The sequence below is a fragment of the Crocuta crocuta genome, unplaced genomic scaffold (genome assembly GCF_008692635.1).
Source record: "Crocuta crocuta isolate KB4526 unplaced genomic scaffold, BGI_CrCroc_1.0 scaffold340, whole genome shotgun sequence".
Lineage (NCBI taxonomy): Eukaryota > Metazoa > Chordata > Mammalia > Carnivora > Hyaenidae > Crocuta > Crocuta crocuta.
The window spans coordinates 3,258,183-3,276,583 of NW_027530642.1; the positions used below are offsets into that span (position 1 = coordinate 3,258,183).

The 18,401-nt window shown below is 55.4% G+C and overlaps 1 protein-coding gene across 4 annotated transcripts in view; it reads left to right on the top strand.

The window, feature by feature from the left end:
- CAMK2A (calcium/calmodulin dependent protein kinase II alpha) overlaps positions 1-18,401 on the top strand; it is a 59,421-nt gene that overhangs the window by 17,512 nt on the left and 23,508 nt on the right. For all 4 annotated transcript variants that reach the window (XM_077769008.1, XM_077769009.1, XM_077769010.1 and 1 more), the window contains exons 3-11: positions 5,188-5,247; positions 10,064-10,118; positions 10,979-11,044; positions 11,165-11,237; positions 14,345-14,447; positions 15,693-15,776; positions 15,927-16,021; positions 16,975-17,097; positions 17,448-17,531. In XM_077769008.1, the coding sequence (XP_077625134.1) occupies positions 5,188-5,247; positions 10,064-10,118; positions 10,979-11,044; positions 11,165-11,237; positions 14,345-14,447; positions 15,693-15,776; positions 15,927-16,021; positions 16,975-17,097; positions 17,448-17,531 (743 nt within the window). The remainder of the gene's footprint in view (positions 1-5,187; positions 5,248-10,063; positions 10,119-10,978; positions 11,045-11,164; positions 11,238-14,344; positions 14,448-15,692; positions 15,777-15,926; positions 16,022-16,974; positions 17,098-17,447; positions 17,532-18,401) is intronic.

Genomic DNA, 18,401 nt, shown 5'->3' on the forward strand with positions numbered 1-18,401 from the left:
CTTCTCAAAAAAGTCTGCCACTGCCAACTCCTCTCCCCAGCGGGAGGGGAGGGGAGGGCTGCTGTTCCCAGGTTTCTTTGTTTGCCACTCGTGGTGCCTGGGGTGGGGAGCAGTGTCATGCTGACTATTTGGCAACATACCCTAAGCTTCTCCTGCTGGCACTCTCGGTGACTTTGACAGCTCCCTGCGGGGGCCACGCCACCCCACCCAGAGCAGCCGCCCTCCCCCCTGCCCCAGGGAGCCGCCGAGGCGTCCCCTTCCCCACCCGGGTCAGCCTCTTCTTCTTTTGAGTGGCTCCCCAACCCAGGAGATGGTTTTCTGTATGTATTTTAAAACTACTCTTTTTTTTAAAAATGTTTGTTTGTTTATTTATTTATTTATTTAGAGATTGTGCAGGGGAGAGTCAGGGAGAGAGCCGAGAGAGAGAGAGAGAGAATCTCAAGCAGGCTCCTCATTGTCAAGGCTGACTCTGACATGGGGCTCAAACTCATGAACAGTGAGATCATGACCTGAGCCTAAGTCGGACACTTAACCAACTGAGCCCCCCGGGTGCCCCAGTACTAGTCTTTTAAATAAGATACTTATAGTATAAACAGTTCCAAGAAGCCACAGAGACCTGGAACAGAAAGTAAACATTTTGCCTGTCCCCAACCCTGCTGATGCCCCTTGGCAGCCTTTAAAAAAATGCATCTCTCTAGTTCCACCCTGGAGGGCCGGATTCAGTAGGTGAGGCCCAAACTCCTATCAGCAGTGATGCCAGCTAGTGTATGCCCAGTGACAGTGCCCTGCCCGGGGCTGCGTGTGCCTCCTGGCCACAGCCGCACCCAGCACACAGAGAAGTCATTGGGGTGCCTGGGTGAGTAAGCAGCCGATGCTTGATTTTGGCTCAGGTCGAGATCTCGCAGTTAGTGGGTTTGAGCCCCATGTTGGGCTCTGCGTTGACCGTGCTTGGAACTCTGTCCCCTCCCCCCATTAAAAAAAAAAAAGAAAAATTCATTAACATTTGAGGGCTCACCGGGCACATGGATGTGGCTGGCACAGCCAGGTGAGACTGACTGGGGTACGGACTTTCTCGGTCCCCACTGTCTATCCGATGCTGAGGGGTCCTTCCCTTGGCTCCCTGGCAACCTGTCCCAGGACATGGCATGGGCTCATCCAGGTGACCCCTGAGGTCCATGATGGAAAGGAGGCAGTAAGACACATCCTTCCCGCCTTCCTCATCTTACTCCCCACCCCTGCCTGGCTCTGTTGGCCCTTGGGATTGGTTCTTCAACCCCCCAGGATCAGGAATCCTGTTGAGGCCCTACAGAGGGTGGGGGCATTTCCTCTTGTAAGACTCTGACATCTATTTTGGCCCCCTGGTTCCTGTGCCTCCGGCCAGAGTCCCACTGCCCACGTGGCCGCTGGAGCCCACCCCCTCTGCGGGCGCAGACTTCCGGGCTGCCTGATTGCACTTCCGCCCTGCTCTGATTTATCCTGCCCTGCCCTTCGGGCGCTGTCTGGTCCCAGGAAGCTCACCCCGAACCTTACTTCCCCTCACCCCTGCCTGCCGAGCTCCTGGGCAGGAGGGCCCCTTCACCCACCCTGGAGGTGGGTCTGCCCTCAGGGAGCGAAGGAGAAGGTTCACAAGGGATCGTAGTGGGCCTCGGGGCTAATCCTTTCAGGTACCTGGGCAGGAGGCTTCCCTCAGGCCTCTCACCACTGTGGGACTGTGTGGAGCTGGATGGATTGACTTATCAATTAATTAAGTATGAGAACCGGAGGCAATATATAGTACAGTGATTAGGAACATGGGTTGAAGTCCCAGCGCTGCCGTGTCTCAGCTATGGGACTTTGGACAAGCTACTTAGTGGCTCTGGGCCCTGGGAGCATGGCAGTGACTGACAGACAAGGTCATGCTCTCTTTGCACCTGTTTTCCAGGGAGGAAGACTGAAAATAACGTTAAACATATAAATAAACTGGGTAGCTGCAGGTAGCAAAGAGTGTTATAGTGAAGAGAGGGTAGTGGGGAAGTGGGGGGCCGAGGGGGGACACTCAGAAAAGGCACTTCTGAAGAGGTGATGTGCTGGACCTGCCAGAGGAGAAGGAGGCAGCCATAAGAAGACCCAGGAGAAGAGCATGCTAGGCAGAAGGCACAGCAAGTGCAAAGGCCCTGAGGTGCGAAGGCACTCGGCGTGCCTGAGGCCAGAAAGGAGGCCGCCACTGTGGTTGAAGCTCCAAGGCCGCGATGAGGCAGGGCCCAGCAGGGCCTGGTTGGCTGTGGTGAGGAGTTTGGATTATAAGCACAATAGGGAGCTGTTGGAGGGTTTGAAGCCAGGGAGTGACGTCATCTAATTCATATTTTAATAAAAGGTTCTTCACCGCCAAGGACTATCGGCTGCAGTAGGGGACATTCAGGAGCGGCCCCTCAGAGCTCTGAGCTCTAATAAGGCCTGACCACCCTACTGAGTGATTTTGATAAAGGGATGGCTCTTTTATCACTGGGCCTCAGTTTCCTTGCCTACATAACAGAGCAAGGCCTCTGAGGTCAAGAGAAACACAGCTCCTGGCATTTCTAGCCTGGAGGACAGGCCACCAGGTTCAAGTCTGAGGGGCTGTCACGTTACATGCCACATGCAGTGAGTGTAACTCTGCTCCTGGGTGACCTCGCTAGGGGGCGGAGCATCGGAATTCTGCATTTGGATTCCCCCACCCCCACCCCCCGCTGAATGTGTGGCCTGGGCCAGAAGACTCCCAGCCCCTCTGATAGACTCCACTTCGACCTTCCTGAATTCTGGTTCTGCTGGGGGTGGGTGAGGTGGGGGACAGGGTGTGGGGCCAAGGGAAGGCCCAGCCTTCCTCAGTCTGCTAGGGTCCTTACCAGCCCTTGCAGGGGACCCCCTCTTTTGTGTGGGGATTAGCCTCACCCCGACCCTGGAAGATATGGAAGGAGGCTGGGAGAGAGGGGGGACCAGGGGGATGCCCCCCAGTGTGGACAACTTCCCCTCCCCCAGCCTGCTGTCTACCTTCGGCTGGGGAGTTGAGCTTACGCTCTATGGAAACAGGATTGGACTTAATTGCTTTGCTGATGAAAAAGCCACATTTTGGTATTGATCTTGGCTTCTGCAGCCCGTGGAGGACGGCCAGTGATTGCTCTGATAGCGATTGCTCTAATAAAGAGACAGGGGAAAGGGAGCTGGCTGCCTGGGGACAAGGGCTGGAACTTTCTCCATCCTTATTGTCTTCCTTGTGCCTGCTCAGAAGGGGCTATTCAGAGACTGGGCTCTAGTCCTCTGCCTTTCTGCATAAGCTCCCTCGTATGGGCCTCGATTTTCCCATTCAGAAATTGGGGGCAGGTGGTGAAGGTGGTGAGTCAGGGTGTGGAGGACAGTATGGTGCAGGGTTTTATTTTTATTTTTATTTTTATTTAAAAAAATTTTTTTTATTTATTTCTGAGAGAGAGAGACAGCGTGAGCAGGGGAGGGTCAGAGAGAGAGAGGGAGGTACAGAATCCGAAACAGGCTCCAGGCTCTGAGCTGGCTGTGACCACAGAGCCTGACATGGGGCTCGAACCCACGAGCCGTGAGATCATGACCTGAGCTGAAGTTGGATGCTTAACCGACAGCCACCCAGGCGCCCCGGCACAGGGTTTTAAAGCTCTCCCCTGGAGTCTGACTGCCTGAGTACAGTGCGGCTCCACTGATCACTACAGGCGTGACTCTGAGCCAGGTATATTTTAACCTCTCTGTTCCTCTGTTCCCTCCTCTGTAAAGCCAGAACATGACAGCAGCTCCCTCAAAGGGCTGTTGTGAGAACTTGAGATGCATATAAAAGTGCTCTGCACAGTGCCGGGCACCTAGTAAATCTTGTATATTTGCTACCGGCTTCCTTTTAATTTTTTTTAATTAATTTTTTAAAAATTAAGGCATTAACTGGTGAATTGTGAGGAAAGCACCCAAAAGGAATCAAGAAATGCATAAAATGGGGTCAGGGGCCAGGCATAAAATGCCCACAGCACAGGGTCATTGGGAGGATTGAAGGGGGTCATGGGTAGGATTGTTCCCAGAAGCCTCAGAGTCAGAGACCACGGGGTGGGGGTGGGGCAGATTCTGAACAAGTCCTCTCTCCCTGCGGGTTTGGATAAAAGTCCTGGAAAGCAGGTGTGAAAGCCCCGAGCTGCCGCATACAGGTTCTATGCTGCAGATTCTTTTTTTTTTTTTTTTAACATTTACTTATTTTTGAGAGACAGAGAGAGACAGTGTGAGCAAGGGAGGGGCAGAGAGAGAGAGGGAGACACAGGATCTGAAGCAGGTTCCAGGCTCTGAGTTGTCAGCACAGAGCAAGATGCAGGGCTCTAACTCACGAACCGTGAGATCATGACCTGAGCAGAAATCTGATGCTCAACCGACTAAGCTACCCAGGCGCCCCCTATACTGCAGATTCTTTGGGGCTCTCCATGTCCCTGGTCCGGAGTCCTCTGCAAGGGAGGCGGCCTCTGCAAATGAATACAGTTCTCTCCTGCAGAGAAAATACATAGTCCTTTAGAAAGGTTCACCATTCAATGGTTTATTCTTTACTTCAATTATTTCTTAAGCACCTACTATGTGCCAGGCATTTGGGTAGATGTCAGGGTACAACAGAGACTAAGCTCTTGCCCTCAGGGGTAAAGATATCCAGGAGACAAGGTAGGATGCATTGTCCAGGGGCCCTGAGAGCGCAGAGGAGGGACCCCCTACCAGCCTGGCAGTCAGGACAGGCTGCCAGGGGAAGGCGTATGGAAGACAAGTGGGATGATTGAGGGATGGCCAGTGATGGCCAGCTGGGAGGTTGGAAGGGAAAGTTCCAAGCTGAGAGACCCACATGGGTAAAGGCCCCCAAGCCCAAGTGAGAGGGTTGTGCAGGGGGGGTCTGGAAAAGCAGTTCAATCTGGCTGGAGTGCAGTGTGAGGGGCAAGGCCGGAGCCGGGGTGTGTGTGTGTGTGTGTGTGTGTGTGTGTGTGCTGTTCCAGGCTCCGCGGTTGTGGCGCAGGGAGGCACCTCATTTGAGAGCCCTGGACACCAGGGCCCAGAGAGAGGAAGGGACTCCCGAGGCACTGCAGCGCCAGGAAGGTGAGCTTTTCCAGGTGGGCCCAGGGGCTGCCCCGGCCCGTGCAGGTCTGAAGAGGCCTGGAAGCGGCAGAGGGACTCACCCAGGCATCTGTGTTTCAGACCATCAGAAGCTGGAGCGCGAAGCCCGCATCTGCCGCCTGCTGAAGCACCCCAACATCGGTGAGCCATGGGGGATGAGTGAGGGGTGCGGGCGGGGCCGGCCCTGCTCCCCTGCCCGGCCGCTGGGGGTTTGGAGGCTGGGAGGGCAGCTGCTCTCTTCTCCGGGACTGATGGCCATCGTGACGGGAAAGGGGGTACATTTAATGGTTTCCATATCTCTCAGAGACCAGCTTGGTTGAGGGGAAGGTGAAGAAGGGGGCCCTTCCTCCCAGCCCACGCTGCTGCCGGCAGCCTCCTTCAGAAAAGCTGTTTCAGGAAAACTCCTAAAGCTCTGGGAGAGATGAAAATAGGCCAGGCTTGGCCTTGACCAGCACGGCCCACTCCCCAAACCTGCCCCATGCTGAGTCAGCCTGGCACTGTGGCTGGTCCACCAGCCCGGCCCAGGGGCCTGCCTGCACCCCCACCCCCACCCCAGGCAGGCTCCAAGGTGGCCACGCCCCAGGGGTAGAATGAGGACAGGCTGCAGGGAGAGGCCATGCCTAGACCACAGGTCACTGGCTGAGCTCCCCTCCTCCCCCTTTCGTGATTGAGGGGCTGCCTCCCTGCTCATCGTGGTTCTGAGTTGGGCGGCTGGGGGTAGGGTGTGGGGAGAAAGTGCAGATTCTAGGTACAGTTCTGTCAGGGAATGGCTGTGTGACCTTGGGTAGGAGCCCTTCCCTTTCTGAGCCACTTTCCTCCCCAACTTCACAAGGAAACACCCTCTGGATCATCTGGGCATCTTGTTAAAACGTAGATTCTGGTTCAGTGGGTTTGGGGGCGGGGGAGGGCAAGGTTTGGCATTTCTAACATGCTCCAAGATGACCCCGAGGCTGTGGGCTCAGACAGCACTGTGAGGAATAAGGCCTAGGTGCTCTCTAAGGAATATTCCAACTCTTGACAGCCGCCACGCCTTTGCCTGTGGGAAGGAAGCCTCTTGTTGCCCAGAGCCCCAAGGGTTAACTCTCCCGCTGGAGAGAAGCATCTCCATCTGCTATTTATACCCAAAAGGCACCTCCCCTTCCCTGTGCCCAGGGAAGGGGAGCAAAGCTGTGCAAACAGTAGTCAGAGGCTTCAGGGCCAGAATCAGAAGAGGGGCAGCGAGGCAGCTGGTGGGGAGGAGCCAGGTCAGACCCCAATCCCTGACCTGCTTGCAGACTCACTGTGCGACCTTAGGCAAGCCCCTGCCTGGTGGGGGCCTCCACCTCCCCAGTTGTATGACGGACGGGGTTGTGAGTGATCTCTGAGAGAGGCCATCAGCCCCAGAGGAGGGAGCGGGGGGAGGGGGGCTGCGTGTGTAAGGGTGTGTGTTGCTGCACAGTGCAGCTGTCTCAGGCCAGCGCTGTCTCCTCTGCACTTCCTTCCCCCTCTCATTCCCAGCTATGCATGGGGAGCAGTACGTTATGGGCTCTGGGGCTGACAGACTGCAGCTCAGATCCTGGGTTTGCTGCTTAATTGCTGTGTGACCCTGGATATGTTGCTTAACCACTCTGGAGCTCAGTTTTCTCATCTGGAGAATGGAAATGATACCTGCCTCATAGGGTTGTGATGATTAGATAGAGCATAACGCAGTGACGGTCCCGAGGCAAGTGTTTTGTTATCATTAAGCTGCTCCCCTTTTTCCTAGTCCACACCTTTCCACAAAAACAACCTTACCTGAAAGTGTAACCTCCACACGATTCTCATTCCTGTGAGCCATCAAGGCATTTGGTCACCAATTTGGGGCACTGTATTTAACATGGCGGTTAAGAGAATGGGGTTCACACCTGGGGTCAAATCCCAGCTCTGCTGTTCACTAGGTGTTTGGGTGTGGGCAGGCTCTGAACTTCTCTGACTCTCAGTATCCTCTTCATGAGGGTAGTCATGATATCCACCCTCTACAACTGTTGGAGGGTTAAATGAGAATGTGCAAATAAAGAACTTAGCACAAGCCTGGCCCATGGGAAACTCTCAGAAACGACGGCTATTACCTTTATCATCGCCATCATCATTGAATCATTTACTCCTTCCTTCCTTTACCTGATAGCAAGGGCATCTCGAGGCCCCACCACGTGCCCAGGCCTCTGCTAGGGACAGAGGATGTGCGGAAGAAGTAAGGATGGGGCGGGGGTGGCTGATGCACAGGGAAGTGGAGAGCGGAGCTGAGACCCAGGCCAGGAAGATGCGGGGGAAGAACCCAAGCTATGTTAGGGCTGGAAGGGCCCTGGAGGGTGATACTTCCTGATCCTCCAAGTATCTCACTTCTAAATAGATTATAATCCGCCCAAAGAAATGCAAAGAGGTGCAGCCGCGGATGCAAACCCAATAGGCAAAGCTAGATTGAGTCTTAGCTGCTGCCTGTGTGTGGCTGGTGCCAAGGGGCCCGGGTCCGGGAGACTCTGGCTCAGCCCAGGGAGGTCCAATTGTTCCATGCACATGGGACAGCGCCCTACACTCTGTATTGCCACCTGCTGATGGGGCAAACCCCCAAGGCCATCTGAGAGTTTAGCAAGTGATTTGAGGTGGGCAAGAGGAGCGAGGCTGGTCGATAACGAAGATGACGGTGTCTTCACTTATCAAGTTCTTCTCTGTGCCAGACACTGTGTTGAGGGCTTTACAAACCTCGTCGATTAACTTCCCCCGGAAGGTCAGTGGTGTTACCACCACTGGTGGGAAAGGAGGATCAGGGAGGTTCCCTAGTCTGCCCCAAATTGCACAGCTTATAAGAGGCAGAGCTGGGAGGCGAGCCCAGCAAGATTGACTCCAGAGCCCAGGTTCCTAGCCATTCTGTTTAGCTTCCCAGGTGGACATCAGGAATGTGTTGTCAGAGGGGCACTGGACAGGGTAAGAAGCCCTACCCTTCAATTTCCAAGAAAAAACTGATAACTGTTGGAAATATGAAAGGAATGCCAGAAATTCATGAGTTCAGCTACATAAATGAAAACTGGGTTACAGATCGGTTTGATCTATGACAATATTTTTGAAAAGTCAGAAGCTGACAGCAAAGCTCGACAACCATAGACATGTCAATCTCTACCAGGTGGTGAGACCCTTTCATACCCCGCGGCGGCTCTTGAATCTTTCCTTTCCTCTTTGGCTTTGGACTCAGTTTTTTCTCAGGGTAGCCTTCACTGATGGGGGGGAGGGGTATGTGTCTTGTCTCCTGGGTTCTGAGCTGTGATGACACCACCTCCCAGGGTCTAAAGCCAGTGTCCTCAGGCAGGTGGGGGCTAGAATCCAGCCTGTGTTCCTCTCGCCTGGCTGCTTACAGGGACAGCCTTTTAAGTCAGGCTCCAGGCTCTGAGCTGTCAGCACAGAGCCCGAAGCGAGGCTCAAACCCACGAACCGTGAGAACATGACCTGAGCTGAAGTCGGATGCTTCACCGATAGAGCCACCCAGATGCCCCTCTTTTAGTCATTTATAAACACATATCATCATTTAAGAATTAAAAATTTAAATTAGTGTTCCCAAGGTGCCTGGCTGGCTCAGTCGGCAGAGCTTGTGACTCCTGGTCTTGGGAGTGTGAACTTGAGCCCCACATTCAGTATAGCGATTACTTAAATAAATAAATCTTTTTAAAGAAAATAAAATACATTTGTGTTCCCTTCCTCCCCCATCTCTGTCACGTTCTCCCCTCCCCCATAGAAGACACCCACTCAGAAGCAGTTTTGATGCCTGCTTCTCCAAACTTTAGGTGCAGACAGGAGAGCCATAAGCCGCCTAGGGGACTCAATATTGAGTGAGAAATACATGCACATGGCAAGAATTCAGATAGCACTAGTGGTCGAGGGGAAAATAGTCTCAACAGCTCACAACCCCTGCCCTCCCGATTCCTCTCCCCAAGGTACCCCAATGCCCACTTCTCTGTATCCTTCCAGAAAGGCTTATGCCATAGACGGGCTTAAATACATCTTTTATAAAAAGCACCATGCACACTGCTTTGTGCTTTGCTTTTTTGCCAAACAACATAATTCAGAGATGATTCTGAACCAGTGGATTCATAACTGCCGTATTATTTTAACAGCTGTGTAATTTTCCGTTGTGCGATGTATCTTAATTCTCTGAGCCCACACCCCGCTCTGTGGCCATTTTTAGGCTGCGGCTCAGGGGAGGATGTGAAGCTATCCTGGGAGAGAATGTGGTTGGCTGTCAGGGTACAGCCCCCTAGAGTCAGCTCTAGGCCTTGGGCCCTGCCTTCTAGAATCTCAGGAGGTAAATTGGGGAGCTCTGGGCTCCAGGGAGCCTTGCCCCTGTTCTTGGTAAGTGAGGTAGGAAGAGATGAGTTTCTCCGCATACCCAGACTCAGGGACCACTGCCCTCCCGCCTCCCTTATCTCAGACCTAGATATACAGCGGGCTTATTCACTCAGGGCCAGCACTGGGTGAACCCCGACTGTGTGCCTCATGGAATTCCCCCAGCACGCCTGCAAGTCCAGAAGTTTCAGTCTCATTGTCCAAGCAAGAAAAGAGAGGCTCAGAAAGGTGTAGCAACTTGCCTGAAGTCACACAGCTAAGAAGTGACAGAGATTTGAGCCATGGACTAATTCCATGATGAGGCCAGCCTGCCCTGCAAGGAAGCTCAGGGTTGGGGGAACAAAGAGGCCAAACTGTGACCAAAGCTGGGGGGGGGAGGGTCCCTTTCATCTTTAAACCCGGGCCTCTTCAGACGATGCCCAAAGTCAGTGAGCCATCATTTACTCAGTTTGTCAAAGCACCTGTTACCTAGCTTGTGCTCAGTGACTGAGAGATTGGAATGTTGGCTGTTGGGGGAGGGTGGGGGTGGGGGAGGTGAAGTGAGAGGGCAGGAGGGGGTGGGAGGCAGTGCTTCTGGGTTAACTGGCTGCCTGGACCCCTCCCACAGTCCGGCTCCATGACAGCATCTCTGAGGAGGGACACCATTACCTGATCTTCGACCTGTGAGTGTGGGCCCACCTGGCATGTACAAGGGGTAGAGGGGCAGCCTGAGCAGGGGTGACCTATCTGGGCCCCTTGGCCTGATTCCCAAGTGCCCTCAGGCTGGGCTGAATTCCCTCTTCCGAGACAGAAGTTTCCCAGATGCGGTGGGCCTGCCCCCGAAGCCGTGCAGTGGGGTTCCCTGAAAAGCCGACACACGCTTTCTCCGCTCCTTGACGAAGATTTCATTCTGTTTCTGTTTGTGGCCAGTGATGCTGGCTTTGAGTGGCTCGTGGCCATATAAAGTTTCCTTTTGGAGTCATTTTAAAGTTTTTAAAGATCGTCAATTGACTGAAAAACAATAATGAAATGCTAGGGTCTTGGGTTGGTGGAGAAACTTCAGGGAAGACACTGGTCCCATCTGTAAAAAAAAAAACAAACAAAACAAAACCAGTTAATAGCGGGGGAGGCTCCGCATGTGGGTGCCTGGGAAACGTGTGTGCCTTCTGCTCAATTTCTCTGTGTGCCTACAGTTACTCTGAGAAATAAAGTTTGTTAGAAAACAAGCAACATCAACAGCAACAAAACCCAGTCCTGGGGCTTCCAGGAGCCTGCTGCCCCTGAGTGACATGTTCTGTGTGGCCCATCCCCCTGTCCTAACTCCAGCCTGGGCCCAGGGGGAGAGAAGGGCAGGCGGTGGGGGGGAGGGAAGTCGGCGGAAGGGTGGGCTAGAAGCCAGGAAGAGGGTCGCAACAGGAGACACCCTCCCTTTGGGCTGAGGTTCTGAGGTCCCTGGGTTCTGCCCTTGGCTTCCTGTAGCCTCTTCTGGAAGAGGCAATGCCGGGGCCCTTGTGGGAGGGTGACTCTGCGCCTGTCTTCCCAGGGTTACTGGTGGGGAGCTGTTTGAGGACATCGTGGCCCGGGAATATTACAGTGAGGCTGACGCCAGGTGAGTGCCAGGTGCAGCCTGGCAACGGTGCCTGGGGCCAAGGGGGCCTCCCTCCCCGGCTTCCCAGCTTTCCCGGGAGAGGCCCGCTTTCACCCATGACCCCTTCCTCTCTCTCCCCAGTCACTGTATCCAGCAGATCCTGGAGGCCGTGCTGCACTGCCACCAGATGGGTGTGGTGCACCGGGACCTGAAGGTGAGCGACCCATCTGGGGGTGCAGCTCACCCAGGAGCCTGCCCCTCTGCCTCCTGCCCTTCCCTCCACCTGTGGAGTCAGGGGTATTATCAGAACCCCCCCTTTTTATGTTTATTTATTTTGAGAGAGAGAGAGAGAGAAAGAGACAAGGCACCCATTGGGGAGGGGCAGAGAGAGAGGGAGAGAGAGAGAATCCCAAACAGGCTCTACACAGAACCCGATGAGGGGCTCAAACTCATGAACCACGAGATCATGACCCGAGCGGAAATCAAGAGTTGGACACTTAACCGGCTGAGCCACCTAGGCGCCCCCAGAATCCCTTTAATTCCCCTGGGTTGGGCTGGGGGGGGTGGAACAATATATATGCCACTGCTCAGATCAGGAAATTGGGCTCAGGGAGGAGTATCTAGGCTTAGGATCGAGTCTCCTAACTCCTAGCCCCGTGTGTTTTGGGCCAGGCCAGGTGAGATGTAGTGGGGCTGGCAGTGCCAGCTATGAAGGGGTCCAGATCCCAGCCAGACCACTCTCCAGCCACAGGGCCTCCGCCTCCTTACAGCGGGGTTGCCATAGCAACCTCTGCACGGGGTGCTGAGGATGTCAAAGGAGACCGCACCGTGCCTGGTGCACAGACACATTGTCATTCTTGTTACTGGGTCTCTGGCAGGTGGGGGGAGAAGAAGAGCAGGTCTTGGGGTGCTCGGAGTCCTCCTTCCTCTTCCCACCTGAAGGAGTGGATGGGCAGGCCTAGGCAGACGTGCCATCTAGGGTGGGCACTAGCCACAGCCATAGCCTCGCCTGGTCAGCACAGACTCCTGGCTCTCTTCTGCGGAGCCTCATGGCATCGAGGCTGGTTACCTCGATTGGTAACCCCGGTGTTCAGAGCAGGAAACTGAAGCCTAGGGAGTCTAAGGGACTTGCCCACGGATACACAGTTCTGCTGTGTCTGAGCTAGGACCGGAGTGCCGGCCTTCTGACCCCAGACCCTGTGCCTGCCGTGGTCTGGGCTGAAAAGCCACTCAATGCAGCTCCTGCCTCTACAGTAGCTCCTTCTAGGTGCCTTTGAACCTCTGCTTTTTGGCCTTTGGTGACTATGAACTCAGTTTTTATGGGGCATCTGCTTGAACCACTGGGAAATGCTCCTTCAATCTTACCTGCTGTAGGAGTTTTGGGTCTGTGAACCCCAGTTCTACCCTTTGGGGCTGTGCAGATCAAGCCTCCAGCTCAGGGCAGCCCCGGAGACACTTGGGCAGCTTAGCTGTTCTCCGTTCCCACCCAGGACAGGACTTCTGGGCCCTCTTCATCCCGGGCGCCCTCCCCAGGCACCCTCCCTCCAGTGGGACCCAGGTCCCTCTTTGGGATGCAGTGCTCTGACCAGAGCCCCTGCCTACCTCTGACTGTCACGAGCAGTCCGTGGCTTCTCACCTGAGTCACGTGAGCTCCCTGTGGCTCAGCCTAGACCCACAGGCAAGTGTGCGCTCCCAGAGGGTCCCTGTTCCCATTACAGCTACAGCCCCTGCTCGGGAGGAGAAAGGAGGAGAGACAGCGCAAATTTAGGCCACTCTGCATAGATTAATTAGTGGCATATTCATCAAATCAGGGCAGGACAGCTACCAAGGCCCAGGACACTTTGGGAACGCGGTCCCCAAAGGACAAAAGAGGCCTTAACGAGGGGCAGATGGAGCTATATTTGTTTGGGTCCTGCAGTGGAAGGTCAGAGGTGGGACCCCTCAGAAGTTCCGGTGGGGAGGGGGTCAGAGGAAACCAGCTGTCTCCAGGGAGTCGAGCCCACGTCCCCCAGCCCGCCCCCAGCAGAAAATATGAGGGCTGATGCTCCTCCAGCACGTGCTCTAGGCCACTGCCAAGTGCTCTACACAGATTAATCCACACGCCACTCCATGAGCTGGGCTTCATCCATTTTCTGAGAGGAAACTAGAGCTCAGAAGGGACATGGCTTGCCCAAGTGCCACAGCATTGAAATGGAAGAGCTGGGTCAGATGCGAGGGCCATCTCACTGTGGAATTCACTTCCTCTTCCCTCTGTCCTGTGTAGGGGGGTTTCCTGTTCTCCAGACACAGAGGAAGACAGCTGCCTTGGGGCCCCAGAGGCCAGGCAGCATATACGAGGCCGTCTGTCAGCCTAGAGTGCTTAAGAATACAGCTCGAGAGCCTGACTTTGCCTCCATTCTGACTCTATAGCTTCTCAGCTGTGTGATCTTGGTCAAGTCACTTAACTTCTCTGAGCCTTTGTTTCCTCACCTTGATACATACAACAAATATTTATTAAGTGCCTGCTCTCCCCTGCCTTAGATCCTGGTGATATAGTAGTACACAGACAGATAAGGAACTCACTTTCTATAGAGGTGACAGATAATGAACAAGCACATAAAGAGATGGGGAAAACATTACAAATTGTGATGATATCTATGAAGGTAATAACAAGTTGCCAAGGCAGAGGACACCTGGGGGCTCCTCCTTTAGATAGTCACGGAAGGATTCTTTGAGAGGGTGACATGAAGGCGAGGGTGGATGAAGAGAAGAGGTCAGCTCCATGGAGCTCCGAGAAGGAGCAAATCAGACAGGGGGAGCAGGAAGTGCAAAGGTCCTGAGGTGGGAACAGGCATGAGTGTTTGGGGGAATGTAGGAAGACTATTGTGGAAAATGGGGATAATAATGCTGGCCCCAAAGGTTGTTGAGATGATCAGCAAGATGACATATGCAAAACACTTTGCCTGGTGGCCGGCACCTAGTAGGGGTGCAATAAATATCGCTCCCTTTTCTTTATCGTAAATGGTGGCTGTTCCCCCAACTCCCTGCCCTCACCTCGGCCCCAACCCCAAACCCTGAGGTGGAGCGGAGGAGGGGATGAGTGATGGGCAAAGGATCTTTCTGTTGCAGTAGATGGAGGTGTTGCACTAGGGTTGTCCCGTCTCTGGGGACTGAAGCACAGGGTCCCACGGCGGGGACTGGAGGGGCGGGTGCAGGGTGCCTCTGGATTGTCCAGCTGCTCCTCCCGGACGCCCAGAACCCCGGGAGGTGAGGTTCTGAATCCGCTCACTGTCTTCTGGCTCTTTCTTCCCCCATTTCACTCCTCCCTCTGGTCCTGGGAAGCCGGAGAATCTATTGTTGGCTTCCAAGCTCAAGGGTGCCGCGGTGAAGCTGGCGGACTTCGGGCTGGCCATCGAGGTGGAAGGGGAGCAGCAGGCATGGTTCGGTGAGTGGGGGCGGGGGCAGCAGGGGCAGTGGGGGCCAGCCTCGTGTNGCAGGTGGGAGCTGGCCGGGGCCTAGCCAGGGCTCCAGGAGCAGAGGCCCCAGGACACTCAGCCTCTGGTCACCGGGTGCTGCCCATCCTACCTCCATGGGAGTCGGGCATGGGGCCACGGTTACCATGAAAAGAGTGCGTGGCTTCTTTACGTGCACGCACACCGTCACCACTGGCTAGGGGCTTCTGTGGGTTCCCCCGGGTCCCAGGGCTAATTATCCTGATTTTACAAATGAGGAACAGAGGCTGAGAAAGAGTTCATGGGAGATTAAAAGGGGTAGAGCCAGGATCTAAGCTCCGATGATCCAGTGTGCTCTGAGCTTTTGGCATAATCGAGTCCTTTCCGCTGTCCGGGGAAACTTGTTAGTGGGCACTTTTGATCATTGAGCTCTGGGTTCAAGTTCTGACCCAGCCACTTAGGAGGTGTGTGACTTTAGGGGGGAGTCGTGTCACTTTGCTGAGCCTTCGTTTCCTCATCTGTAAAATGGGGGTGATAATAGCATGTTCCTCGGGGCTGTGTGAGGAGGGAGACCAGGCATGTAAGTGCTCCGCTCCGTGCTCAGCACACACACACACTTATGATTGTTTGTTAAAGTACTTTGGATGCCTGTTTATTGCAAGTGATCCTCTCATCAGTGCTGGGGGGTAGTGGGAGCAGGAATCCCTAATCCCTCATTTGACAGATGAGGAAACTGAGGCCCCAAGGGAAAAAAGACTTAAGGCAAAACCAGAGCTAGGGAGAGTCCTCCTCCTCTCCCAGGACCAGCTCCTCCAAGGGTGGAGAGTGGGCAAGGGCTCAGCACGGCCTATAGCTGACATGGCAAGGGCACTTTGTCTAGAGTGCCACCGCACTTGATGGTGGCTGCAGCACGGCTGTTAGAAGTGTATGATGCTGAGTCAGGACCCCACGGCAAGGACTCTGCGATTGCTCGATGACTTCTGCCGTAGGCTCTGGAGTGGGGGTGGTGACAAGTGCCCCGTGGACTTGTCCAGCCAGGCCTAGAGGCTTTGCTGCCTTGCCAGGCCAGAGCTTCCTGCCCCTGACCCACTTTTGGGGGCAGGGAGTGTTTTCCTCGCCTCCAGGGCAACCTCAGCCCTCTTCCAGCAAGATCCTGCTCTGCGTTGTTAATGTGCTAACCTGTGTGTGTGTGTGTGTGCATGCGTGTGCGTGCGCCTGTCTGGGTGTCTGGGGAGCAGGGTTCGCAGGGACGCCTGGATACCTGTCCCCAGAAGTGCTGCGGAAGGACCCGTATGGGAAGCCTGTGGACCTGTGGGCCTGTGGTGAGTCTACCCCGAAGCCGTCTCGTCCCCCCTCACACACCCCGCCCCCCGCAGTCACCTGCCTCTCTGGTGCCCGCTCCTTTCCCATCCTTCCCCTCTTCATGGCTCCTCCTCACAGGGGGGTGAGGCTTCTCCTGGTCCTCTTCCCAGGGGTCATCCTGTACATCCTGCTGGTTGGGTATCCGCCATTCTGGGATGAGGACCAGCACCGCCTGTACCAGCAAATCAAAGCCGGCGCCTATGATGTGAGTGTCCCTCCTCTCTCCAGCCTCCCCGTCATCCCCTGTGCCTCCCTCCTGCCCTCCCACCCCACTTAGACCCCCTGCCACTCTCTAGTCATGGGGCGGGTGGAGCTTCAGGGCTGAAGTGTGGGGCCTCGCCTCCTGGTGGAGCCTCTGTGTGATGGGATTTTGCCTGGGGCCCCGGAGGGCAGAAATAGCACCAACATGGGACGAGAGGTGGAGGGAAGGTCCAGAAGCCAGACTCTCAACCTCTCCCTACCAAATAGTAACACACACATAAATAATAATAATATCTAACTCTAAAGGCTTTATATATATTACAGCTAATCTTCCAACCATTCTATGACCTAGGTGCGATTATTAGTCCCATTTTACAGAGAAGACAGCTGAGGCACAGCGAGGTTAAATAACTGCCCACACTGCATAGTTAAGAAGTAGTAGCGCTGAGCTGGGATTTGAACCTAAGCAGTTTGGCTCTACCATCTGTGCTCCTGATGACCAAGCTATACTGATTTTCAATAAGGCTGATTCCATCAAGCTATGTGCTATGTGTTTTATATCACATTTAATCCTCACAACATCTCCAGGGGCAGCTGGAGGGTCCCGTGACTTGCCCAAAGTCACACAGCCCCAGAGGCAGAGCCAGGACTTAAACTCAGCCTTCTGATTCTGAAGTCTGGCCTATGGTCGCTGGCCCACTGGTCCCCAGATAAGGCACAGCCTCAGAAAAACAGAGGAGGTCCTCCTTTCCCTCTGACCTCTGCTTGGATTTGTCCCTGGCGCAAAGCACCCTGTCCCTTGTCTGGTTCCAGAGGGGTCCCTTTTCCTCCCAATTGTGGATGCCGGAGTGGATGGGCCATAGGACCCCTGCCTGCTCCCCTGCCAGTCAGGGGCTGGGGGATCGCAGGGGTGGCCTGGGGTAGGCTGGGCAAACCTGGCCCCTCTGCCCCTTCCAGTTCCCGTCACCAGAATGGGACACCGTCACCCCAGAAGCCAAGGATCTGATCAATAAGATGCTGACCATCAACCCATCCAAACGCATCACGGCCGCCGAGGCCCTCAAGCACCCTTGGATCTCGGTGAGCCTTCCTCAGCAGGGCACTTTCCAGGAGCCCCTCCAGACTTCAGGGTCCAGACCCCCATGGCCCTGCCCCTGGCTCCTCAGGCCCAACACAGGGTCAGAAGACGCTGCCCGGCTGTGGTTCTCAGGGGGAGCTGAGAACGGGAGGCGTTGGCATCATGGCTGGCGGTGCTCCTGGCACTGGATGTCTGGTGCCCGGGGCGCTAAGTGCCTGCTGTGTTGACAACATTCGCTGGAACAAAGATTTGTTCCCCCCAAAACGCCGACTGCATCTCCGTGAGACACCCTGCTGCAGGGCGCCCGGGCGGGCCTGGCTTCCCCTCACAGACCTCTCCCCTCTTCCTCCAGCACCGGTCCACGGTGGCCTCCTGCATGCACAGACAGGAGACCGTGGACTGCCTGAAGAAGTTCAACGCCAGGAGGAAACTGAAGGTAACAGGTCCTCGGCCTCCCTAGCCTCCGGACACGGAGTAGCCTGGTTCGGTCTCCACAGAGGCCGAGAGACTCACTCACGAGTTCTTTCCTTCGCTGAGTCAACAAGCACTTCCTGCATGTCTACTGTCTGGGCGGGGGAGTGGGCGGTGGAAAGGACAGACAAGGAAACAGGACCCGAAGGGGCAGTGGGGGGTGCTGTGCCTGGGCACACCCTGAGGCCGGGGGTGCACACAGCAAGGCCGTGAACCGGGTCTGGAAGGACCAGGGAGGTACCCCAGGAAGACCTGCTAGGCAAGTGGCATTTAAGCGGATGCCCCAGAGGATACGCAGGTATTAGCGGGGTAGAGTCGGTGTGGGCGGATGTTCCAGACAGGGAGGAAAGCTCGTGCACAAGCGTGAGCTTGACCCCGCAGGGGGATTGCAGGTGTTCCAGCCTGGCTTGGGAGGGGCTCTAGGGGCTGAGCTGGGACGGGGCAGATGACCGGGGGCGTGAGAGGCCCGGCTGCCGAACGCTGGGGATGACAAGCCAAGGGACGTGGTCAGGGGTCACGGCCCAGAGGAAGCCACAGCGGGGCCCAGGTGGGCCCGGAGCTGCCAGCCTCTCAAGCAGATCGTGTGTGCTCCCGGGGCTGTGATAGCTACTGGCCTAGACCTTGCCAGGGACCCCACGAACAGGCAGGAAGAACGACCGAGGAATCCCCAGCCCTCTGGGACAGAGGAGCCATCAGAACACCGAGTGACAGGTGCTGAGGCCTCAGCTCATTCAGAACCTCCTCACCAACTGCTCCCAGGCCTGATGTGGTGGCTCAGGAAGGCAACATGGGCCAAGGGGGTGGTGGCCCGCCTGATGCCAGGAGAACTAAGTCC